Here is a 26,955-nt window from a genome sequence, read left to right as displayed (position 1 = left end):
GCTAATTGATCCCCTGGGCTAATTCAATTAGCCCAGAAGCCAGCACTTATCGGGGACGTGGCCTAATCGCGGGAGGTGTGGCCATGCCCCATTAGAAAAAAACTATTTCCAGCGGCGCTGAGGAGGGCAGCACTGTGAACCCCTCAGTCAGGGGAAATCCAGAGGGGTCACTGATCATTCCCCCCCATCCCCACACAGGCGGAGGAGAGAAGACTGCTGCTGCTAATTAGCGGCAGCAGTCTCCCTGATCCCACTGCAGCCCAGCACACATCAGCGTGTACTGGGCTGCTGACAGCTGCTTATTGGGCATTTCTTTTCAGGAGCTGAGCAGGCTCCGAAATAAGAAAAAATACAGATAACTATCTGTTTTTGGGCAGGCGCAGGCATTAACACATAGGATCTTTGAACTTATTACGAATCCTATGTGTATTCACCCGAATACAGATAATTTTTTCACCAAATAAAAAATAATCTAACTGAATTGCACAAAGGCAATTCAAGCGTTATAATCCCGTTTTATTTGCCCATTAAAAAAAAAAAATATCGGGTGTAACTGAATTCCACCTTTAGTGTAATTTCATGGGAATAACATGAAACTCCTCATGAAAATGTATATTATGGTGTTAGTTGCCCTCAGCAGAGAACCACTTAGCTGGGATGGCTATCGGTGCCATAAACAGCCAAGCCACTTAGTCCTGAGAGGATGGATCATAAGGGACAAAGTTGAAGTTGATGGTTTGGAGCAGGAAGAATCATGAGGAACGAAGTAGAAGTCGTTAAACAATATAACAAGACTCTTGAAGTTCTAGCGGACAAAGGAAGTTCCAACTTTTACAACCAATCAGCTAATAACTGTCATCTTAGAGGCTTTGTTTGAATAATGACAGTTAAGAGCTGATTGGTTAGTACTTTATTTCTATCCACGGCTTAATACATAGACTCCTAATTGTTAAAAAGTGTTCTAGTAGTAAGTAGCAGCAGTTATAGGGCCATATTCAGTTTGGAGTGAAAAATCAGTTATGACGTAATTTTCACTTATCCCCATATTCAATTTCAAACACTTTTCGCAGGTGCAAAAAGTCTTTGTAAAATAACGTGGATAAGGTGGCGAGAAAAGTGCAGAATTGGGGTTTTGGGGTACTGACATATAAAAAGTACTCTGCAGCCTTTGAAATGTGTGTCAACATTTAAAAAAAAAAAAAATTAGCATAGGACCTCTCCCAAAAAGTAGTTTCATATTGGGGGCAAAAAAAAAAAAAATGGGGAACAAACTTAAAAAGTAGCGAAACAGACTCAGGGGGGGTCCCCAAGTATGCGGCAGGTGTTTTCTATTATGCGGGTGGTTGCGGCAGGTGGATTTTTGAAGAATTTTTTAAAAATCACTTTAGGGACTTAAAAGTATGCTTGCACCCAGTTTAATGTACCCCAAATTTGATGGGACTAGTTATTTGCTAAATGCTATTCTTCACCACTTCTTCAAAGACACAGTTAATGCACCTGCCGTGGCTGTTTAAAAACCCCAATTACCTTTAGCAGGCCAATTCTGGGGTACCTATAGTGATCCCCCATGTCAGACCATCTTTTGGGGGGGTGATAGGCAGATTTCCCCAAAAGTGACAGGACTTTGATACTTACCTTTCCATCAGGTCCCGTTTTCGCCGATTCCTAATTGAATGCGGGGATAAGCGGGCACGCGCCCGATACTTTTTACCCTAGAAAAACAGAGATGATGGCGAGTCCAACCTCAGTCTTTTCGCTTCAAATTGAATACGGGCCTAAGTGTTAAATTAGTTTGCTTGTTCTGAACAAGTTTACTGATTTTCTAAAGCAGTTTAGGTATGCTAATCCAGGGGATCCCATTTTCTGAACTTGAACCCCCATTCTCTGTGGAATGGTATTGTCAGAGCCTGATATTTGCCAAAGACTTTGCTGAACCCCTGGTATTCTTTAGGCAGCCTTATTGGTCTGGACTTCTATTTTTTGATAGAAACACATGCCATTGCTGCTTTTTCTGGTTGTATTGAAGTGATCTGCCAGGACTAGTCCCACTCCTTTTTAGCCTTTCAATCCATCACTGGTTTATGCATGTAGAACAAGGGGTAACTCGTGATGATTGGGCTCTTTGGGGTGTGGATGGCACACACTGATATCTCAGTGACTGGAATCGACATACATCAGCCCCTGGTCTTTTGGGTTACCAGTTCTGGCATAATAGGACATCAGTCCACAGCTTCTGAGAACAATCTTGTGAAGTCCAAATCTATGAAATCCTCCAAGACACAGGACCTCATTCAGAGGCGGTCGTTAGTTGCAAGCAGTCGCACTGAATCAGGGCAGCCGCTTGCATCCTGAATGACTGCCTTCTTGTCGATAGCTAAGCTGTGGTGAACTAGCGACCGACATGGGTGATGGTCGCGATGGTCTCAGGGCTTACGACCAGACCCTAAGGTTGGGTCTGGGCACTCGTTAGCCACAGGGAGCTTCCTGCTCTGATCAAGCAGGAAGCTCCCCACTGACATCAGCAATGATGTCAGTGGGGCCGCCCCCAAACGGCCGCCCCCTGCCCGCCTCCCAAACGGGGCGAGCTGTCACTCACCATCGACAGCTCACCCCATCTGCTGCGAGACCCCTAGCGATGGAGCATCCTCGCTAGCCGGGTCTCGCGCATGCGCATGACGGAGCCGGCTCCATCGTGCGCATGCCCAGTGGGGCAACATAGAGTTGGTTGCGAGCGCTCAGCGCTTGCGACTGACTCTGAATGACCCCCACAGTGTCTATTGAAGAAACTCTCCAGGAGAGGGCACTGGACAGCTTCAAATTTCAGAAAGGAGGAAGAATTGTTCCAATGATCACTGATCCTCTTCATGTTTTTCTTATTCTATGCACTCTTTCTTCAAATGGCTTCTGCAAACACAACAAAGTCATCAACTCGTCTCTCAGTTTTCCGATTCTGTTTAGTTGAATGCAGGCGTGAAAGTCCTGGCAAGTGAACCCGCTTTTAATATCCACAAATTCTCTTTGAAAAGAGGCAAGAAGAATTTCATTGTTTTTTTTCTGGTCTATGCTACAAGAATCCAACATACTGGCCAACCACCTCGCTCAATCTCTTTCGGAGGCACTGGAGGTGATGTTTCTTGTGAATAGACAAAGGCAATGCCTGTCCAGTCCGAATTGAGATTAAATGTCCTACTTTAATCCGACTGTTTTCAGTTCTAACTGCATGAAAATCTGGGTGAGGAATCCCCTGCACTCTTTTGAGTTTGCCATCAAAATTCAAGGTTGCAGCTATTTAAGACTCTTCGACAAAAATGTGCACTTACATTAGTTGCTCCCAGACAAAAATCTGGGATTCTGTTGTCAGGTGATTTCTAACCAATAACTGTTAACGTGCATAAGCCGCAATGACTGCTTGCTTTAGGATGTTATTCTCTGCTTCATGTGTCTTGAGCGGTGTTATGAATCATCTACCCTAGTGTGGTCCATGTTGAGGTACAAGCAAAATATCCCGGTGCTGGTTGCTCCAGAACAAAACCACTTGGCTGGTGCAGCCAACAGTCACCTACAGCTGGTATTTCGCTGGATGCTCATAGTATATTGGCTTCAGTCACAATAATAATCTATTGTATCTATACGTATGTATGTCGGAACCAAAAGAAACTTTTCTACAGACCTTTTTCTAACCATGTTCCAAAACCCAGAATACCTTAGAAATACATATGATACTGTTGGAGAGAAAATTTATACTCGCAGAATTAAAAAAGTTTTTTTTAACAACATCGCTAGCAGCAAAATGCTTATTTGTGAGGAGATACAAATGTTATACATGTTAATGTTAGATATTCCTTCCCTTAGACAAAGAGGTAGGATTTATCAAGCTGAAAATAGTAAATTGAGCTCATCTTTAAAACTATTTATAAAATGAGAATGTCTAAATTGACAAAAATACTCACAAAAATGTATGCAAGTGCTTAAAAAAAAAAAAGAAACAAAACTATTTATAGAATGGTGCTTAAAAAGTAAAATAACAATAGTTAAGGGGCCTTCCAATAATCTAAAAAATGTTCCTGGAACATAAACACAGCTCAGATATAAAATAGACACTTTATCTATCCAAGACTAAAAAAAAACTTGTATAAAAAGGTTTGTTTAATAATGAAAAGTACACAGAAGACTTCATTTACATTTCTCTTTTTATACATCATGAAATCAAAGCACAAATACTTTAACGTCCAACTAAAAAAAAAACCACAACCTTTTTCTGTATTACATCTAACAAACAAACAAAAACTGATTACATAAGGATTCATCCCTTTTTAACACTAAGGGGTAAATTTACTCAAGTGAGAGTTTTTAGAAGTGATGTTGCCCATAGCAACCAATCAGATTCTACTTAACATTTAACTAGCACCTCCTAGAAGATAACAGCTAGAATCTGACTGGGTGCTATGGGCAACATCACTTTTAAAACTCACTTCTAAAAACTCTAACTTTAGTAAATTTACCCCTAAAGGTGCATATCCACTATACGACTAATGAACGACTGAACGATAACGACATTGTTATCGTTCATCATACTGTGCAGTGGATATTGTGCCCACTACACTCAATGATATGACGTTCAGGGCAGGCATCCTCCCTCATCCCCGAACATGCACAACCTGACGATATCGTCAGGTTGGGCAGTATGTTCAGGCGATGACAGATGCCGACAACGACAAGCGGGAGCGCGCATCGCTGGTCGTTGCCATCATTTTCACTGCACGATTAATCATTCAGTCGTCCATTTATATTGTGTAGTGGATATGGGCATTTAGGGGCCGATTCAATTAGTGTCAAAAAGAGATCCACGATAGCGCGATGTTTTCGCCTCATTCGCCTGTTTTGAGGTGAAGTTATCGCGTACTTTCACATTGCGCTGTCCCGCTTTTCGCCCTATTCAATTGCAAAACAGGCGAAAATGCAGAGGTGCGAATGTCGCGAATGGCGAAACTAGTGAAAAGAACTGCTTTTTGGGGGGAAATAAGTCTGTACCCCAAAAAAAGCGTAAGTGACCCTGGTAATCAATATAGAAGTGTATTAATAGCTGTAATAAAAGTATTTTGGGTTCCTGGAGTGAGTCAAATGGGTGTTATATGTACTTTTGCATTAGTGTGAAAAAATGATATAAAAGCAATTTCTTTGGTGAAAAATAATTGCTGTAGTTAAATTGGGGGTTCATTTAAATGGGTACTAGTATATTGTGGAGTTAATAAAGTGCATTTTAAAAAAAACTTTATAAAAAAAACAACTGCTGCAGCCACCTGTAATCCTAAAAACACCTGTCCCATCCATACAGCACCCAAAATACCCGACCCAATACTTAAAACGCATTTTCAAATACTTTTAAAATTTTTACCCCAAGATTTACATGCCTTTTTAGTGGATATTAAGATAAAAAAATGTTTTTCCTAATTAGTCATTAGGGAGGGGTGCCCAAAGGGTTCTGAACCAAGTCCCCACATTTTTACTTAAAAATAGGGATTTTCACATCTTTTCTCCTGCCTTTGGGTGGAGAAACTTTTTACCTCTTTTTACCTATGGAGTTTTCACCCAGACGAAAACGTCCTGGAATTGCATAGGTCGATACTTTGGAAACTGGCGAAAACTTTTTGCCAATTCGGGCTTTACGTCTCTAATTGAATACGGGCCTTAGCAGTAGAACCGTTAGCAGCTAGCCTATTCCACTTTCTAATTCTACTGCATTGCTCTTTACAGGAATTTTCAAATCATTCTGTAGATCCTCAATGAGATTCAGATCAGAGTTTTGAATGTGCTGCTTTCTACATTTTTTTAGTATTTACTTTCTGCTTATTTATCCTTTACCATGGCCGTAGCTGCCAGAACAAAGCTGCAATCTCTTTTGATCAGGGCACTCAGAGGGCAATAATGCAGTGTCTACAAAATGCAGAGGGTTACCTCCATGCTATGTGATCGCACTGCATGCATGCAGGTCTCCAAGTGTAAATTCTGTTGTGAGGAAGGGGGCTCTGGTGTTCCCTTACTCACTGCGCAGGGATTGCAGAGCAACACACAGAACCTTTTGTGCTCCTAACAATCCTTAAAAATCCGTCATAACAGTGGTGCGTTCTGCTAACGTACAGTACGAGTGGCCGCCAATGACGACCTGATTCCACTATGTTCGGCACAAGATAGGAAGTCACCATCTTGCCGGGGATGGAAAACAGACAAGATAGAAGCCAGCAGAAAATGACTGCCCCACCCACGCCATGGTGATACAAAGGTGGTTGTGGATCTCACTGTGGTTAGAGGTATCTGACACAGAAAGTGGAAGAGACAGGAGTAGAAGGTAACAAACACAGGCAGGGGGGGGGAACTGACTAAAATGACGCATGGAGATGTTACATCTTATGGGATTGTTGCAGGCGTGTTGCGGAAATTGGTTACGTACAGAGACGCTCAACAGCTGACATTGTAGGCCATACACTCAGACAGAGAGGCTGCACCTGCCATAGAGCTGCGTATAAAAATGCACAATGTCGGGATACCATAGGCAGAGCTGAAGGCACGGCACATGATAGAAATACAATATGGGGTTGATTCAAAGTGCTGCATTTTTCTTTTCCTCTTGTTTGGTATAAACTATATCTTTTAGCCACAATATCTGCTAGGTTACAGGTCGCCTTGTGTTCCAATCCATTTCCCAGTATGGAAACACGTAGCTATGACTATGAATGCCCATGTCAGCAAAGCCTACCAAATGGTGTTCTAAATAATTACTTGGGTCCATGGAGATACTGTGATCATTAACTGGGAAGTACAATACTTCAATACATATTTAAATGTAATACAATTATTAATTCCAACTACGCAGTAAAGTTTTTGACATTATTCAGATCCTGAGAAAAGTTTGTTAATATACATGAGGTATTATGTGACTGTTGACCTATGTTTGTGTTGAAAAGAGGAGGCATTTACATGTGAAGAAATCAGACCATACAGATGGTATTTATTAAGGTTATTCTTGTACAAGTGTGTAGAGGCCGCCTCATCTCCTCCGGGTAACAGATCCCACGTGTGTGACTAATTTATATTTAATCAAACAGAAGGGGAAGGAGAAACTGTCATTTTCTTCCATGACATCTATGTTGACATTGCAATCAAATTCATCATTAAGTAGCTCAAAAATGCAATTTACTCCGAGCATCAGAAATTTCAGGGAAGTCATGTAATTTCACTTATATTAGTTCCCTTCAAAGTTACTGCATTACCCGAGGTGAAAATGGCAGGCGTCTCCCCGTTCCTTCTCTACTCTGAGTTATTAAATTCACACTGTGAGAACAGCCCTGGGAATTGATGCTGAACTACTCATACAAAGTTATTCATTCTTATAATTTAGAGAATTAATTACACTGCAGCTTTGTAATTGTTTCATTTGTTCAAGAGTTGCCAAGTCCCAGTACAAAGCCCTCTTACATCATTTCTATTTTAGACGGTACCTAAGTGCAGTACTAATATAGACATGCTGCGAGTGAGAATACAAGATTAGGAAATATCATGCGCACAGTCGGGTGAGCTAGGTGGCTGCATGGTTAGTGACCATGTGACCGCCATGGCCTGAGTGAGCACCTCCGAGTTCTGGTGGATCAATGCTGGGAATGGCGCACATACAGTTATAGGAGGACGTTGTGACTCAATGTATAATTATGTACAATGTATAGGCACTACAAAATGTATGCAATTCACCATATAGTGATGTGATGCAAAGTTTGGAGAGATCAGGAAAAAGAAGAAGAGGGAAAAGCAGATTTCCTATATTAAAGCCTAAGGAGGATATTTCTCAAACATTCTAAACAGGACAAGTACAGGCACTGAACATAGCAACCAATCAGATTGTAGTAATCTTTTATCTAGTGCATTCTATAAAATGATAGTTCTAATCTGATTGGTTGCTATGGGCAACACTTCCACTTGTCCTCCTTAGAAGGTTTAATAAATCTCCCCCTAAAGGTGCTATCACACGTTTCCTGTCTGATGCTAAAGGCAATGTTCCCACCTTTATGCTAATGTACAAGTTCCTATGGAAGTCAGAATGTGGCTTTCAATATTTTCATGGATGCATATTTCATTCATTTACACTGAAGATATGAATGTGCGCAGCGCTGATTACAGAAGTAACACAATCCCATCTGCTAGGAGATATCAGCGATTGCGGTTTCTCCACCACATACTGATGCTGCTTCTCAGGATATACTTTACATATAGTGAGCATATAAGGGATACGAGTAGGGGACGTACACTGCAGTATGACGTACCTGGTAAAGATAATCTTCAAATACAAAGTAGTAATCATCATTGCTAGCGGTCAGCTTCACATCCTGTAAAGAAACCAATGGTAGTAATAATAAAATACCATGACGCCAAATCTTGCCATCATCATTACAATAACTGTAACACATATAATTAATACACAGGACCAGATCCATAGATGGTTGCTGTGTTTATGCCACCTGCGGCTGGCCGATGGTTCCTGCCCATGCGTCTTAGTCACACTGCATATGCGTCTTCATGGTTACCGCCGGGATCCACAGAATGAATCTGGACGCAAGAGACGTGGATTACAGCGAGTGTTGATGGGAAGTAACGCGGGGGTGGTTAGGCAGACGCAGGCGTATTGCCGACAGCGAATGCATCTAAAACTGCAGACCTGCTGACACAGGATGTCATGTTTAGATGGAGAAATTGCAAATACCATTGGGCTATTGCAAGCTTCAATAGTGTGACCGATAGTTTTGCATGGTGCGTCTAAAGACGCCCCGAGAAGGATTAGCGCCGCTGCCTGTGGGCGTCTCAGCAGGAAGATCAGTAGCAGTATTAGCATAAAGACAGACGCACCTGCGGCAAAAGCACTTAGATATACAAGGATCACTTATTAAATTAATCAGTGCAATCTCGTGGTGCGTCTTAGTCACACTGCACTGCAACTAATGCCGCATACACACTAGACTATTTTTATGGACGATAACGATATTGTTTAACGATATATCGTTCAGTGTGTATGCAGTGAACGACCAATGATGCACGCTCCCGCGGGTTGTTAACGATGTCTTTTGTTGTCCATACATGCAGGCCAATCTGACGATATCATCAAGTGGCAAGATGACTACACTAAAAGATATCTGTCAGTGTGTACACCCAATATCGTTTGTCCTGCACTACAGAACGTTCAAGGGAAATCTTTCACCAATATCGTTCATACAGCACATTGTCTACAGCCATGGCCAAAAGTTTTGAGAATGACACAAATATTGGTTTTCACAAAGTTTGCTGCTTCAGTGGTTTTAGACCTTTTTGTCAGATGTTACTATGGTATACTGAGTCAATATTTGCAGTGGTGACCTTTCTTTTTCAAGACCTCTGCAATTCGCCCTGGCATGCTGTCAATCAACTTCTGGGCCACATACTGACTGATGGCCGCCCATTCTTACCTAATCAATGCTTGGAGTTTGTCAGAATTTGTGGGTTTTTGTTTGTCCTCCCGCCTCTTGAGGACTGACCACAAGTTCTCAATGGGATTAAGGTCTGGGGAGTTTCTTGGCCATGGACCCAAAATTTAGATGTTTTGTTCCCAGAGCCACTTAGTTATCACTTTTGCCTTATGGCAGGGTGCTCCATCATGCTGGAAAAGGCATTGTTCATCACCAAACTGTTCTTGGATGGTTGGGAAAAGTTGCTCTTGGAGGATGTTTTGGTACCATTCTTTATGCATGGCTGTGTTTTTTTAGGCAAAATTGTGAGTGAGCCCACTCCCTTGCCTGAGAAGCAACCCCATACATGAATGGTCTCAGGATGTCAATGCTGGCTACAATGTTCACAAACATTAAAAAAATATATAATAGAGTCCCACAGTGCACAGTACAAAGTGCACTATGCTACAGCATCAATGAAGTTTTGGGTAATGCGCCTACCTGGTCTGAAATTTCTCACACAAGTGCAATATATTTTTGCACAATAAAGTAATGTGACCCTTAAAACAATGTCCAGACCTGGCATTGCTTGAGGTCCTGTTTTCTGGCCTGGGTATGTGTATGTTATTGTATGTGTATGTATACTGTTGGCTGTTTTGACCACTGCCTGGCAATGGCCTCTGCCTGCTGATGATGTATCACTTTAACTGACAGGACAAAACAAAGTTTATTTGCTTATGGTTCACCAGTTAGCTGAGCTCAAGCTTTTACATTTGTTCATTTAACCATATAAAACAGGGGACTATAGGCCTGATTCAGAGCCGGACGCTCTTTGAGAGCGCTCGCTCTGAATCAGGGCGTCCCTGTTTTTTTTTAAAGATGGCTTCCTGGCCGCTTGCATACCTGTGGGTGACCACCCATAGCTTTAGCGAGCGGCCAGGTGATGGTCGCGATGGTCACGACCATCGCTACCATCAGGGCTTGCGACGAGACCCTTGTGGTAGGGTCTCGTTCCTGCAAGCTCCAGTGAGCTTTCGACTCTAATAGAGTAGAGACATCAGCTCTAACGAGTGATGTCAGTGGGGCCGCCCGCAAATGGCAGGCGTTCCTTCGGGAACGCCTCCATTTGGCCAGCCACCCTCCCTGCCCGCCTCCAAAATGGGGCAAGCTGTCAATCACAATCGACAGCTGCCCTGCTTTGCTGCGAGACCCGTAGCAACGGAGCGCCCATCGCTGGCTGGGTCGCGAGCATGCGCACGCCGGAGCCGGCTACGGCGTGCGCATGCACAGTGGGGGACCATCGACCCACTTGCGAGCGCTGTGCGCATGCGAGCGGGTCTGAATCAGGCCCTATGTCCTTCGACAGACTCAACTATGAAGTCTGCTATGTACAAGAAAAAAAAATGACTGCAACTTCCAGACTGATACAATTAGCTGCAATGTTATGTACATGAAGACACTCCACAGTGGGCTATAAAACACTGATTATATTTTGTGCACCTCACAGAGGATTTCCTACTGCAATATACTTGGAAATGTGCATACCTGCACATCCAGCGAGGCTCCAACTGGAGCTTGTGGCTAACAAACTCCCCCTTTATCTCAAAGTCTTCAGCTGTCATAAGATCCTGAATCTTCTAAATACATATTTGTGAATGTTCTAAAAAATAAGAGTTATGGTAGCCTTATCTAGCGAACTCCTTTTCTTTGAGGTCCATAGGGTCCACAGGGATACCATGGGGATATTATGGTTGGAAGACCAGGCACCAAACAAACAGTTAAAGCTTCTGCTACCAGAATGCTCTGAGTCCTTCCCCTATATATACCCCGCCCCTAGCCATAGGACTTCAGTTTAGTTAACAAGCCTCAAGGTTGGAGAAGGAAAAGAAGAGAAGGAAGAACAATCGTACACCAGAAACACTCTTACATAAGATGAGGGAATCTGTGACCGAAAGAATATGACCCAATGATGCCAGGTGTATCAGGGTGGGTGCCCTGTGGACCCTATGGACCTCAAAGAAAAGGAGTTATCTAGGTAAGTCTACCATAACTCTAATTTTCTTCTTTGGGGTCCATAGGTATCCACAGGAATATCATGGGGATGTACTAAAGCAGTTCCCCTACGGTGGGGGATTCTCCTGAGCAGAAAGGATAACTCATCACCCAAAGGAAGCATCCTGAGAGGCAAAAGTATCAAAGGTAAAAAAACCACAGAAAGGTGTGGACAGAAGACCACGTGGCTGCCTTGCGCAATTGCTCAACAGAGGCACCACGGCTAAATGCCCACGATGGCCCTACAGACGGAGTAGAAAGTGCTGTCACCATGCTTGGGACAGGGAGATCAGCCTGTGTATACACCTGAGAGATAGTCATGCGTAGCCATTTTGCCAGAGTCTGCTTATTAGCTGGCCGTCCTCGTTTGTGAAAACCATATAATACAGTTTGTACGCTCCACATAGATACGGAGACCACGAACTACATCCAGGGAGGCTTCACATATAGAAAGGTCTTGAGCCTGAAAAGCTGGAACATCAATTTTTTCATTCACATGAAAATGGGACATTACCTTAGGAAGGTAACCCTCCCTTGTATGAAGAACAGCTTTATCCTGGTGAAAAATAAAAAATGGGGAGCATCAAGAGAGCACTACCAAATCAGAGCCTCAGAAATAGCAAGAAGAAAAAGTATCTTTGCTGTTAACCACTTCAAATCCACAGAGTCCAAAGGTTCAAATGGGACAGTTTGTAGTCCCTTAAGAACCAAAGACAAATCTCAATGTGCTACGGTGGAACAAAAGGAGGCTGAACTCGCAAAACTCCTTGGAAAAAAATTCTAACATCTGGTAATGGAGCAATCTTCTTCTGGAACCAGACTGACAGTGCAGAAACCTGCACTCTCAAAGTGGCCAGGCGTAGACCTTTGTCTAATCCTGCCTGAACAAAAACAATCACTCTACAGGAACACCATTGACCAAAAGAATACCAAACTCTGTAATAGATGAGGGCAGAGGCAGGTTTCCATGCCCTAATCATCGATTCAATTACAGAACTGTAAAAAATTTTTCGCTCTTAGGATGGAAGATTCAAGAGCAACGCTGTCAAAGCCAGATGAGGTAAGTCCGGATGTTGGCAGGGACTGCCACTGCGTCCACAAAGGCTGATGATGGGTCTCTGGACCTGGACCCATACCTGGGGACCTTGTGATTGTGGCGTGATGCCATGAGATCTAGCTCTGGTAGACCCCATTTGTTTACCAAGAGCTGAAACACTCTCAGATGGGAGAGACCACACTCTGGTGTGTATGTCCTGGCGACTTAGGAAGTCTGCTTCCCAATTGAGTACTCCTGGTATGAATATTGCCGAGATGGCCAGAAGATGACGTTCTGCCCAAATCTGAACCCTTGTTACTTCCTTCATGGCTGCATAACTTCTTGTGCCTCCCTGATTATTGAGGTAGGCCACTGTAGTTGCATTGTCGAACTGGATTTGGACCGCTCTGCCCTGGAGCAGGTCTTGTCCCATGACCAGAGCTCTGTATACTGCTCGCAGTTCCAAAATGTTTATTGGCAGATGACTTTCTTGATTTGTCCATCTTCCCTGAAAGGTGTGACGACCTGTCACTGCCCCCCATCCATGAAGGCTGGCGTCTGTGGTGAGAAGCACCCACTTTGGAATCCAGACCAGGCCCCCTTTGTTTAGATGATCCTTTCTCAGCCACCACAGGAGGGAGTGACGAACCTCTGGAGTGAGAAGGATCCTCTGAGACCTTATCAAATGATGCAGCCCATTCCACCTGGAGAGAATCAATCTTTGTAGAGGCCTGGAATGGAACTGAGCATACCCCACCATATCGAAGGAGGATACCATTGATCCCAGGACCTGCATTGCTAACAGAATGGATACCCTTGGCTTGCATTATTACCAGATTACTTTCTTGATTTGTCCATCTTCCCTGAAAGGTGGACAAGCCTTTACAGTAGGTTAATCAGGAGTTGTGTACTCGCAATGATAGATCCATAATCTTGTCCTCTAGCAGAAACACTTTGTGCCCGAGAAGCCAGAAACGCTCCCAGATGTACCAACTGCTGTGTTGGAGAAAGTGATGATTTCTTCCAATTGATTATCCAGCCGTGAGGAAGGACTTGAAAGTCAGAAATGCGGTGGTGGTGAATTGAGGGTTATTCCACGGTTGAATTGGAACTTACCTTGGCACTTTCGTCAGCTGGTGCAACTCACCAAGATCCTTAATTATTCCGGATAATTTTGGTGTCTGTTGGGTTGATATTTTTGCATTTTCACCGTGGAGCCCTCTTTTAGTTTTTACGTAGATTTTTTGTATGTAATTTTTTGTAATTTTATGTTTGGGATTCCTATTGGGTTGTATGTAACCCAAGGACATATATTTTTATTCTCGGATTAAAAACAAGTACTATTTTATCCCTTTGAAGTTGGATTATTATTTTTTGGTTCTTATTATCACAAGAGTTATCCCCGCTGAGGATGGAGTTGTAACTGTCTTCTGGGAAAAGATACCTTTGTGTGAACGCCTATACCTGATTTCAGGTGAGTGTAGTCCCAGAGGGGAACAAGTACTGGAGAATGCTGAGAAGTGTTCGGTCTATCTATAACAAGAGTTGTAATTGTGTCAAAAGATACCTTTATGTGAACGCATCCCACCTATTTTAGGTGAGTGGCGTCATCATCTTGTGTTGACTATTGGAAATATTATTCATCATTTGGAACATAACTATATATTATCTTCTCTCCTCATGTTGGGATCACTGTACCATTCATGATTGAATAAGAGAAGATTGGATATAAGAGGGACAGCGCTCTTTGGACCACTCATGTTTGTCTTAGGCTATAGTCAGATGAAGATAGTTTTGTAACATAACCAGAGTCTACGCCAATATCAGAATGTCGTCCAGATAAGGCAGAATTTTGACCCCGATGCCTGAGATAGGCCGTCATGACTGCCATTATTTTGATAAATACCCGGGGAGCTGTAGATAGGCCAAAGGATAGAGCCTGAAATTGGTAATGTTGCTGAAGGACAGCAAACTGTAAGAATTGTTGGTGGGATGGTATAATAGGAACATGCAGATATGCATTCTGAATGTCCAGGGAAACCATGTAATCCCCCTACTCCATTGCCAAGATAATTAGATAAGACCCATTCGGTTTCTGAACCAGAAACAGATTGGAATAATAACTCCTTCCTTGTTGAGACATACGAACTGGGACGATTACCCCTGCCTGTAGCAGGGAGCGAATGGCTCCCTGAAAAGCTAAGGCCTTGTCTGCATCTGATAGGAGATCTGTGCAAAAAAACTTCTGGGGAGGATGCCTCTTGAAAGTGAGGGCATACCCCTGAGAGACCCAGGCATCTGTTGTTTGATGCCAACAATCCGCAAACTGAAGAAGTCGGCCTCCCACCCTGGGATCCCCCAGGAGGAGGCCCGCTCCGTCAGGCTGAAGGCTTGTTGTCCGGCTTAGAAGCTGGATGTCTTGCCGGGCTAGACCTCTTAGTTTGTCGCTCAGACTTGTGAAAACTAGTTGGCCTAGAAGAAGACAGTTCATTTGCTCGGTTACCCCATGCTTCCTCATAAGCTCTATAAGTTGTTCAGATACAGTGCATCCGGAAAGTATTGACTGCGCTTCACTTTTTTCCACATTTTGTTATGTTACAGCCTTATTCCGAAATGGAATAAATTAAGTTCTGTCCTTAAAATTCTACACACAATACCCCATAATGACAACGTGTAAAAAGTTTTTTTCTGAGATTTTTGCAAATTTAATAAAAAAACAACTAAGAAATTACATGTACATAAATATTCACAGCCTTTGCCATGAAGCTCAAAATTGAGCTCAGGTGCATCCTTCCACTGATCATCCTTAAGATGTTCATACAGCTTAATTGGAGTCTACCTGTGGTAAATTCAGTTATTTGGACATGATTTTGAAAGGCATACACCTGTCTATATAAGGTCCCACACTTGATAGGGCATGTTAAAGCACAAACCAAGCATGAAGTCCAAGGAATTGTCTGTAGACCTCCAAGACAGGATTATCTCAAGGCACAAATCTGGGGAAGGGTACAGGAAAATATCTGCTGCTTTGAAGGTCCCGATGAGCACAGTGGCCTCCATCATCTGTAAATGGAAGAAGTTCGGAACCACCAGGACTCTTCCTAGAGTTTGGCGGCTGTCTAAACTGAGCGATCAGGGGAGAAGGGTCCTAGTCAGGAAGGTGACCAAGAACCCGATGGTCACTCGGTCAGAGCTACAGCATTCCTCTGTGGAGAGAGGAGAACCTTCCAGAAGGACCACCATCCCTGCAGCAATCCAACAATCAGGCCTGTATGCTAGAGTGGCCAGACGGAAGCCACTCCTTAATAAAAAGCACATGGCAGCCCACCTGGAGTTTGCCAAAATGCACCTGAAGGACTCTCAGACCATGAGAAACAAAATTCTCTCGTCTGATGAGACAAATATTGAACTCTTTGGCGTCAATGCCAGGCGTTATGTTTGGAGGAAACCGGCCAACACTCATCACCAGGCCAATACTATCCCTACAGTGAAGCATGGTGGTGGCAGCATCATGTTGTGGGGATGTTTTTCAGCGGCAGGTACTGGGAGATTAGAGGGAAAGATGAATGCAGCAATGTACAGAGACATCCTGGATGAAAACCTGCTCCAGAGCGTTCTTGACCTCAGACTGGGGCGACAGTTCATCTTCAGCAGGACAACGACCCTAAGCACACAGCCAAGATATCAAAGGAGTGGCTTCAGGACAACTCTGTGAATGTCCTTGAGTGGCCCAGCCAGAGCCCAGACTTGAATCCAATTGAACATCTCTGGAGAGATCTGAAAATGGCTGTGCACCGACGCTTCCCTTCCAACCTGATGGAGCTCGAGAGGTGCTGCAAAGAGGAATGGGTGAAACTGCCCATAGATAGGTGTGCCAAGCTTGTGGCATCATATTCAAAAAGACTTGAGGCTGTAATTGCTGCCAAAGGTGCATCAACAAAGTATTGAGCAAAGCCTGTGAATACTTATGTACATGTGAGTTTGTTTTTTTTATTAAATTTGCAAAAATCGCAAAAAAGCTTTTTACATGTTGCCATTATGCGGTATTATGTGTAGAATTTTGAGGACAAAAATTTATTTATTCCATTTTGGAATAAGGCTGTAACATAACAAAATGTTACAAAGTGTAGCGCTGTGAATACTTTCCGGATGCACTGTACAGGGAACTCCGTTTTGACCACCTTCCGGTGGTGATTAAACATTGGCGCCTTTTTACTATGAGTTGGTTCATCATCCTGAATATCTAGGACTGATCTAACTGCCCTCACCAAAGAAGGAACATCCACCGTGGACGGATGATCCTCCTCCCCAGAACTACTGTAGATCTTGGAGAGGAACCCTGAGCATCATCTGATTCCCCTGAATCCATATGTTGGGCAGACTAATAGAAAGAGAACTTGCACTTAGGTGCTTTGGTCATTACCGGTCTGTTATCAACATTAGATGGTGCCATACTCTGAATAGAATGGGCATAAATATCCTTCCATGAAGGATACATAGGAGGTGCAAACATAGCATACTGTGGACACCCCATCCAAGGAGACATCGTGGGAGCAGCCATATGATCAACAACCTTCATCATAACCTGGGAAAAAGAGGAAACCCAAGATGGCTCTTGCCCAGAGACAGGTAAACTGGACTGGTGAGAAGGCTCTTTATAACAGACAACACACAAACCATCCTTTACCTCCTGAGAGGACACATAAGTCATACATGATTTACATTAAACAAGCGCAGGCTGCTCCCCCTCCTGTTTCCCTTTATCTTTTGACATGTTCAAAGTAAAGGCAATAATTGCAATGTTATGTGACAGCCTTCACAAAATCTTAATGAATGTGAAGTACTCAGAAAGAAACCTCCATCCCCAAGAGGATGAAGCGAAAACAGTGATAGTTACAATTGACAGACTTAGAAATAAAAGTCAATCAGTAGCTAGCAAACAGTCACATACAATGCATACATATGTAATATAATTACAATCGGCTCTAAACCAACTACAGCAACGCAAAGGAATGGTAGGACATAGAGCACCATATACCTTAACCACAGGAGAGGTATACAGGGAGACTGACCCAGATGCTCCTGAGACCAACAGATACAGGGCGCACTGAGCGTGGACTGTGAACGTCTCATTTACACATGGAGGGTTGGCGGTGCAACCGAGACGTGCAAAACCCTTTGTAAGGACTGCATCTGGGTCGGTGGAGGATATGCCGGGGGAGCGCCTACCTCCCCTAAGCAGCATTAACCAGATGGGTACGCTGACCTTGTGGCAACAGATAGCGTCTGCTGCCGATCCCTGGCATCAGACGATAAGACCCGGCTGGTGTGAGGACGCGGACAATCCCGGGCTCTGACAGGATGCAGTGGCTTCTGGTGCGTCTCTGACAACAAAAGCAAGGACTGCCGCGTGCGATTCCTCGTAAGCGAGGAATCGCCTTACCTGACATCTCCGAACAACCGATGCAGTCCAGGTCGCAGCATTGCTGCTAGCCAAGCTCAGCCGCGACCTGCCAAAATCACTAGCACAATAACTGATGTTGCGGCCTGGCGGAGGCAGATGGAGCCGCAGTACGTGCGTCTTTATTTAGACGCTTGGTACTACCAACTCAGAAAAACATAAAATAAAATAAAAGCTTAGGACTGCTCTAAGCAGTCCTCCTGTTACAAAGGTGCATCTTGACCCTGCCGCACCAAACGAACAATTGAAGTCCTATGGCTAGGGACGGTATATATAGGGGGAAGGACCCAGAGCATTCTGTAGGCAGAAGTTTTAATTGTATGGCGCCTGATCTTCCAACCATAATATACCCATTGTATCCCTGTGGATCCCTATAGACCCCGACGAAGAAATCTTATTTTATATTCACCAACTTGTATTTTAAAGTTAGTCGTTCTAACAGTTAAGCAGAAATCCAATAAAAAAGGAGGAGTGTTTTATTGTTAATATAAATCATTGTGGTAGACTGTAAGAAGCAGCTTTTTTGTTGGTTCGTTTTTACAGATTGCTATTATTGATAATTCTGCAGATTTTCAAGAATTCCTGTCATATTACTACCATGGCAACCACAGTCACATCACATGATGTAGTGAACAAAGACACTTTGGAACTGTAAAATCCTTCCCCTCCTTCCATCGTATGACATGCTGAGCATTTGTGCAGCAGACTAACTGTGAATGGCAGCCATACTTGTTTTCCCCCCGAAGAGATTTTGAAAAGGAGATCATTATTTGTAGGATGACAGCTAAGATAAATGCTTAAAAGGTACTTAACGTGCAATTTAAAGAAAACAAATCTACTTGGAGTTGCTGCTCTAAGAGAGCTACTTTGTGTCTTGTTTTTGTAAATTATTGGAAATTTAATTATAAAAGCAGAGACACAGAGAGTCACTGGCAGCTGAAAATAGGTAGCGTATATATGTCATTATATATGGCATACACATGGAAAGGAACAGCTTTCAATTTATGAAAATATAAGTACTGTTACTCTCTGATATTGTAATGCAACAGCATGCACTCACATGCTTCTAGATATTTGGATGGAAATGAGACACAGTCCTGGCTTTCACTGACTGTATTTTATGACAGCACTTCTCCAACAGTGGAAAATATATTACATGACATGAATTTGATAGAATACAAATCTTTCCTGACTTGTGACAGAATGCAATATGCTGAGATTACTAACCTTGTAAATCAGGCTGTCGGATAAAAGGTCATGCTGAATTACATTCGATTTAAGTTGCTCATAGTACAAGATTTCCTAAAAATTTGAGAGGCACAAAAAAAATATTTATTGGTAACAGAAAAATAACATACAGTTCCATGTAAGTGCAATCTGCTATGAAAGTTTATGCAGCTGTGAAAGTAGAGAATAATAAAATACTATGTACTGTAGATTGCTCTGTACAAGGCAATGTCATAGAAGGCAAGTATAAACATGATGCAATAAACCTGGTGGGAAACTTGCAGGACAAAACAGCATGAAATGTCATTTAACAACATAAATATAAAACAAGCATGAAATCAGCTAAAATGTTTCTACTTTCACCAAACAAGGCATCTGCACCATAAAGAGGTACTGAACCACAGGAGTAAAAGGGCCAGTATTCACTATACAGTCAAATAAGACAACGTAAATATGGGGAAGAAGCCGGGAAGCCGACGGACGGAATCCCAACCGTCGGCTTCCCAACGGTCTATTCCCGGCAAGGGGTTAAATGACAGGTGTCGGGATTTCCCTACGCCGGGAGCCCGACACCTTTGATCGACAAGCCGGGGGCGGACAGCCGCACGGGGGGGAGAGTTAGGGTTCCCGGGGGTGAATTAGGGTTAGGCACCCCCCCGGGAGTTTAGGGTTAGGCTAGGGGAAGGGAGGGTTAGGGTTAGGCACCCCCCCCCGGGGACTTAAGTTTAGGCGGCGGGGAAAGGGGGGTTAGGTTTAGGCACTTATAGGGGGGATTAGGGATAGGCACCCCTAAGGGAGGGTTAGGGTTAGAGGGTAGAATAGGGTAGAAAATACTTACCTACGGACGATTAGGATTTTCACTGCTGCCGGAATGCCGCTGTCGCGATTTGGTCAATCATACTGAGTCCGTAAATATGTTATTTTCAAGGTATTGTTGTCAAATAGACCGTTTTTATAATCTCTCCCAGGGAATAGTGTAACTGTTAACAGTTGCCCTAGGCCTCTGCAACAAGCACCCTACTTACAGGTTTTCAGTTCGAGATAAAGCCAAATCTATGCCACATTCTCTTAATTTCTTTATGATGAACTTCACAGCCCAACAAGGTATATTAAAAAATGTTTACTTTTTTTATACACTTCTTAATTGGTAACCTACAATAGTCTTTCCTTGTATTTGCTTTGAATCTTATTTTATCTTCAAGATAAAGCATTAGTTTGTAAATATACTAATCAACTATGAGAACTCTCTTGCATACATGTGTATTTATTTTAAAATAAAGTAAAACCCTTTGCGGTACACAGGGAGACTCCAATCAAGTATGTAACCTTTCCAGATAACTGATTGCCCTAGGGTTTACTTAGATGTACAGTATCATATTGATAGGTGCAAATACTTACATCATTGACTGCTATAAGCTTATTTCATTTTTAATTAATTAAGGAAAGGCTTTGGAGTTATACTGTGTTTATATTGCGAAGTATATTCTAATGATCAGTAGTAAAAATTCACAAATAAATCAATTTGGAGTGCATGATGTAAAAAAATATAAATATAAAGAATGCAAAGGGGCGAATACTGTTAAAGTCACGGTACACATAGTGAAATGGTGCTTACATGATACAACAAATTGTCGACTGTAATAACCCTTCTGCATTATATTGTTTGTACTGTTACTAGTCCTTAAGGCAGTGGTTCCCAAACTGTGTACCGTGGCACCCTGGGTGCCTCAAGGTTGGTGGTCCAGTACCAAATAAAATGATTTTTAGTCAGTGTGAGAGACAAAACCAGTGCTATTGGCTGCCAATCAAAAAATATGTGGACAAAAGAAGCGCAGCCTGTCAACCACCACATAAGTGACCCTAAGGGTGACATATAAGCACAATTTACTTAATTAAATTTTTGCTGAACTTCTAGATAAGAAGTTTGTGAACCTCTGCCTTAAAATTTTTAGTTTTAGTTTTTTATAAATACGATCACTCTCAAGTATTTTGGAGCGTTTCTCTATTTCTATATCGCAAAGTTGTGCTCATATTTTGCAGCTTTTATCTTGTGGCTCGGTAACACCTTCCTATTACTCTTCATCTGCCATTACTGACTCGGATCACATCATAACTGTGCTCTAAGCTTCATGCGCTCATTACATCCATAGACAGTTACAGTGTTTCTGAAATTGCCTCTGTGCTGTTCAGGTTTTTCTTATGATTAGCTTCACATAAGGAAGACACCTATTATAAAGTCGACTACTAGCATAGTGATTTTTTTTTACAATTGTACACTGCCCTGTCTGCGATTTATGGTCTCTTTTTGCTGAACCATACATAATGTGTTCCTAAACTCTGCAAATTACTCTGGAACCGATTATAGTCAGATCAGACTAAATATAGGAAGGTTTCTGTCCATCATAAACATTACATCAATTTGAGACGTACATACACTACACACTTTTCTTGTAGTCTCATGCCTACAGCTTGTTATTCTGTCATTTTTTCTTTAATTTTTTTACAAATGGTTTGTGCAGATTAGGAGCTGTATTTCTTATGTCCCCATTTTATCTGGTTAATTGTTGGGAAGGCAATGGGATTGTATTGCCAGTGGCTGTATGGCCGCCAGTTTAAATCCCGACTGCTGCTGGCCGAAGGTCGGAAATCCAGACAGCGGAGATAGGTACAGCTAACCCTCCCCTCTCCCCCCACTAACTCTCCTTTAGGGGTGCCTAACCCTAACCTCCCACCCTAGTGCCTAACCCTAACCTCCCCAGTTAGTGCCTAAACCTAACCCCCCCTCCCCGCGCCCTAAACCTTACCCTCCCAGGGGGATGCCTAACCCTAACCCCCTCTTCCCCTAGCCTAACCCTAATCCTCCCTGGGGTGTGCCTAAACCTAAATCACCCTTGGGTGCCCTAAGCCTAACCCCCCCCCCCCCAATGCGGCTAAGAGGACGGGCGCCCGTACTTATCTCTTTCAGGCCCCCGTCGTTCTGCATTCCGGCGTTGGGATTATGACAGGCATCGGTATCTTGACGCCTGTCATAAATCCCTAGAAGTAGGCAGGCACAGCAGTACATGCAACTGCCCTTGGGCCTGGCAGTTTAGGGGCCGCTTTGCCAAGAGGAAAATATATTATTGGGTGCTGACTTTATGGCTGAAAGCTGAAGAGATTATAAACAATACAGCTCATTTTCTGACATTGCAAAATGTGCAATAAGCCAGCGGTTCTCAACCATGGTTTCAGGAGTTCTTTAATCATGAACAGGTGAGTTAATATATTTGCTGGGTCAGTAACTATCCCTCCCGTTTCCACAGACAGAAATCCACAAACTATGACCAGTTAGTGGTACTTGAGGCTTGTGGTTGAGAACCTCTGCACTAAGCCATAGCACTACATCAGACAAACTGCTGATTGGGTGCAGTGTTTTAGTGCAAATGTTGTCCTTAAATGCAATGTTAGTAAATTCTACCTCACAAGTGACCCAAATTATGCAGAACAATCAAAATAGGGACAATCCCGTGAGTCTGTACTTTTCCTAAGTTGTTGGAAGTTGGGAAGTATGATTTCCATCCTCATGGTGAGCGCAGTGCAGATGTCTCTGCTATGCACAGCAATTCAAGTAGAGGTGAGTACATGTGTACCACCACCTAGCACTTCATTTGTCCTGATTAGTATGGGACAATAGCTTTAGTGTATGAATATCATAGAGACAAGCAAAATCTATTTGGACCTACCTGCATAGTGACTTAAGGGGTCAACAGGCGCAAATCATGCAGGAATGGCAGTTTACACATGATTTAAGAGTTCATCACTGCAAATTTCTTTTCTGGAACAGGCGCCTATCAGAGTCCACGGCAAAGGTTCATTTATTTCTCTTTCATAATGTTTGTTATTGTTATATTACGGTTAAATGATTAAATACTTACAAGTTGCCCTTCAAAATTAAAAATGTAAAGAAAAAGGTATTTTTTAAATGCCACTGAAAAATAATTTCTTATCGCCACAATTTGAGGTGAAAAGAAATTATACTTTTTGGGACCCCTCTGACACAAATAATAAATAAATACACTATGGCCAATATGTAATTTATACAGTAAAAAATATATGTTTTGCAGTCTTATTATTTTATAACATTGTTGGCTTTATTGCCCTTTGATAAATAGTCCTTGAACACCTTATTGAATTCAGTTTTAATTCTGTTGTGCACCCTGTTTTATTAACCGATCAGATTATCAAACTCAGGGCTGTAGCGAGGAGGTGCGGCCGGTGCGGTCACTCGGGGCATGATGCTATAATGGTGCTGCTCACCTGCTCAGGTAGTAGCACCTCAAAGGGTACTAGGAGCAGCTGATTACATGCATGGCACACATGACTCACCGACAATCAGGCTCATGTGCAGTCCTGGCTCCCTGCTCTCTCTCAGGCTGCTGTGACAAAGCTCACAAGCACATAGCGGGTGGGCCGTCACACAGCACTCTCTGCCAGCCAATTGCTCAGCAGGTTCAGGGAACACTGACGTGATGAGGGAAGACCGTGGCAACTAGCCCCGGGGTGGCAGCGGCTCTATCAACTACCACTGCCTATATTGAAACCAAACCTATAGAAAGGCAAATTAAACAACTAAATAGTTAAAAAACAGGCTAGGACAGAACCTGGGTACATTATTTGGCCTGACAAAATAAGCAAATTTGCTGGCTGAAAACGTAGACAACTATTTTTTAGTTGCTGGCTTGTGTCTCAATGAGGACATTAAAAAATAAATCAATATTATATATACAAATTAGGAAGATCAAAAACTAAAAGATAGTGATTATAAATGTTAATATAATTAAATTGTACCTACAAGCTTGCAGACATAGCCGGGATGTTTTGCTGCCACAACACACTGCAGCACGGTTCGGTTAATTTACCTTTATAATATTTTTCCACTGAAGTTACTGTATGATGGAACCGGCAATATCAGTTACTTGCTGCAGATTACATGCCAGTAATAGGTAAATAAAAGGACCATTTTTACCTGAATCAACAGATTCATTTTATTTCTGTTTATATCCATCTAATTATTGTGCTGTAGGACTATGTCAAAATGTAAATTAGCTATGCTAAGGTGTCAATGAGAGCGTGAAATCATTAGAATAACTTGGTAAATAGCACTTTTGGAAAGACACATTCTAACAACTCCTGTAAATTTCCACAACAGGTCATCTGGACCCTGAAGTGCAACAAGTTAACTACAAACATGTCAAGACAGTTGCTAAAGTTAGATAAACAATCTTTGACAATACTCAAAATAATGTGACGGCCAACTAATCAAAAGTGCAAGTTAAGGCTCAAAGGAGCAGCAACTCGTGTTTACATCAACAATGAATAAGGCGCTTATCCCTTAAACGTCTGAAAGCTCCCACTACACAACTAGGGGTAAATTTACTAAGAATTGAGTCTGGGAGAGTTTGCTTTTTTTTCAACTTGATTAGCTACTCGGGTGATTTGAGGCTCCCAAGACTTTCAAATTTACCAAGAAGCAAGTTTAGCTGAGAGTGAGATGGCCGATGGTGAAGCAGAACGAGATTTCTCTCCCGAGTTGCAGGTTTTGCAGGAGATGACTCACCTGAGATTGTAGTGTCCTCTGTCTGCAAAACTCTCCCGAGTAAGCAGCCTGCACATATCAGTTAGATATGTGTAAGATGCTTGTGTTCTAGGCTGTAAATAAACAGGTTCAAAGTTTAAAAAAAAAAATTACATAGCCCCCCCCCCAAAAAAAAAGACTAAACAGCCCCGGACTTGCCAGCCAGTCCTGGTTCTTAAATTACAGGGAACAACATGTGTAGGCTTCCACAGTAATTTAAGAGCCAGCACCAGGCAGCAGGGCCAGACCTGGTTTCAATTATAGGGAGAAAAAATTTGCGTGAGGTTCCCCCTATATTTAAAACCAGCTCTGGACCCTTTCTAGCGGGGGACTGATGCCACAGCCAGGGGTGCCCTTTCACCGGGCCCTGCAGCCGCAGCATCAGCCCTGACCGCTAGTCAGCCCAGGCCAGGGATCCCTGGGGAGTTGGGGACCCCTCCAATAAAGAATTCCCCTCTCCAGGGCACCCCTGGCCTAGGCTGATAGCCCGGGTCTGTCCCCGCCACCCCTGGCCGGTGGGTGGCGGGTTGAAAGTGTAGGTGTAGTGTTAAAAATATAATTAACAACATTGTCTTTACTGTAGAACTGCAGGTCCCAGCAAGCCTCCCCCGCATGCTGGTACTTGGAGAACCACAAGTACCAGCATACAGGGCATTAAGGGGCCACTGGTACGTGTAGTTCACCTGTAAAGAAATGTGTAAAAAAACACAAGACACACACACACACACCGTGAAAATAAAGATTTATTACATCCATACACACTCACACATACTCACCTATTCCCAGATGTTCAGGTTCCCTTCTCAACATAAAGTATCCAATGGAAGTACCTGAAAAAAAGATCTAATTCTCACTTTTTGTCCCACGATGTTCTCCGCAGTAATCCAAATAGGGCCCCGGACACACTGTATCAACACGTTACAGCATGTTGATACAGTACGCACTGTAGAATTACGTGCAGCACTCGGCTCCTGACACAGTGAGGGAGCCGACACTTCAGACAGGCTGGTCCCGGGGGCAGCTCGCACCCCCGGTGTGACAAAAACGGGGATCGGACTGCCAGGTCACGCCCCTCTCGCGAGGCCACGCCCATTTCACCCCGGCACAACCACGAGCCCAGCCATCACTATTCCCCGCCCCGGGTGTCAGATGAGGTAGGGTCGCCACTGGACATACCTTAATTATGGGAAACATGAGAAAGTCGTAGCAAGTTGTCAGAGTTCAGCCAGGGATCGGCCGTCCCTTACCGTCCCGCCGGCTTCCTCTGACTTCCCAGGCAGTCGGGCAGCTGGTGCGGCAACGTGGGAGGAGCTGAGCATTCACCCTGTAGCTGTGGTGTCAGACGACCCGTTGAGTGGGGATCGCAGTTTCCGTCATGGGCGTCGCCATGACACTTTTCCTATGTCATTACTTCCTTCCCTGAGTGGCCCGGCTGGTCAGCTGACGCTGTGGGCCTATCAGCAGGCTTCCTGGGGTATATATCCGGCTCTTGTGCTCCAGGTAGTTGCCTGAACAATCATTGTCGCCGCTAGTGTAACTAGAGGAGTCTCGTTCCAGGTTCCCGTGCTTCCAGAGTGTTTTTCCCAGAAGCTTCTAAGCGATCTCACCACAGTGCCTTTACTATCTACAGCCTGTGTGAAAGCTAACCTCCATCTCTCCACAGTGCCTTTACTAATCAACAGCCTGTGTGAAAGCTAACCTCCATCTCTCCACAGTGCCTTTACTAATCAACAGCCTGTGTGCAAGTTTAACCTCCATCTCTCCATAGTGCCTTTACTAATCAACAGCCTGTGTGCAAGTTTAACCTCCATCTCTCCACAGTGCCTTTACTAAGCAACAGCCTGTGTGCAAGTTAACCCTTCATCTCATCACAGTGCTTTACCATCACAGCCTGTGTGCAAGTTAACCATTCATCTCATCACAGTGCTTTTACCATCACAGCCTGTGTGCAAGTTAACCCTTCATCTCACCGCAGTGCTTTTACCATCACAGCCTGTTTGCAAGTTAACCCTTCATCTCATCGCAGTGCTTTCACCATCACAGCCTGTGTGCAGGTTAACCCTTGGTCTCATTGCACCCTAGTGCATGATCTCCAGCCGGC

The 26,955-nt window shown here is 43.4% G+C and overlaps 1 protein-coding gene across 1 annotated transcript in view; it reads right to left on the bottom strand.

The window, feature by feature from the left end:
- Positions 1–26,955, bottom strand: part of TBC1D19 (TBC1 domain family member 19) — a 217,873-nt gene that overhangs the window by 76,934 nt on the left and 113,984 nt on the right. The window contains exons 12-13 of the mRNA XM_088482998.1: positions 19,241–19,315; positions 8,313–8,375 (exon numbers count right to left, since the gene is read on the bottom strand). Coding sequence (XP_088339124.1) covers positions 8,313–8,375; positions 19,241–19,315 — 138 coding nt within the window. The remainder of the gene's footprint in view (positions 1–8,312; positions 8,376–19,240; positions 19,316–26,955) is intronic.

This window comes from Taudactylus pleione, unplaced genomic scaffold (genome assembly GCF_031769625.1).
Source record: "Taudactylus pleione unplaced genomic scaffold, aTauple2 ptg000302l, whole genome shotgun sequence".
Taxonomy (NCBI): Eukaryota; Metazoa; Chordata; class Amphibia; order Anura; family Myobatrachidae; genus Taudactylus; species Taudactylus pleione.
Note: the sequence above shows the minus strand (reverse complement) of the source record. Positions and strands in the feature narration are given on the sequence as shown.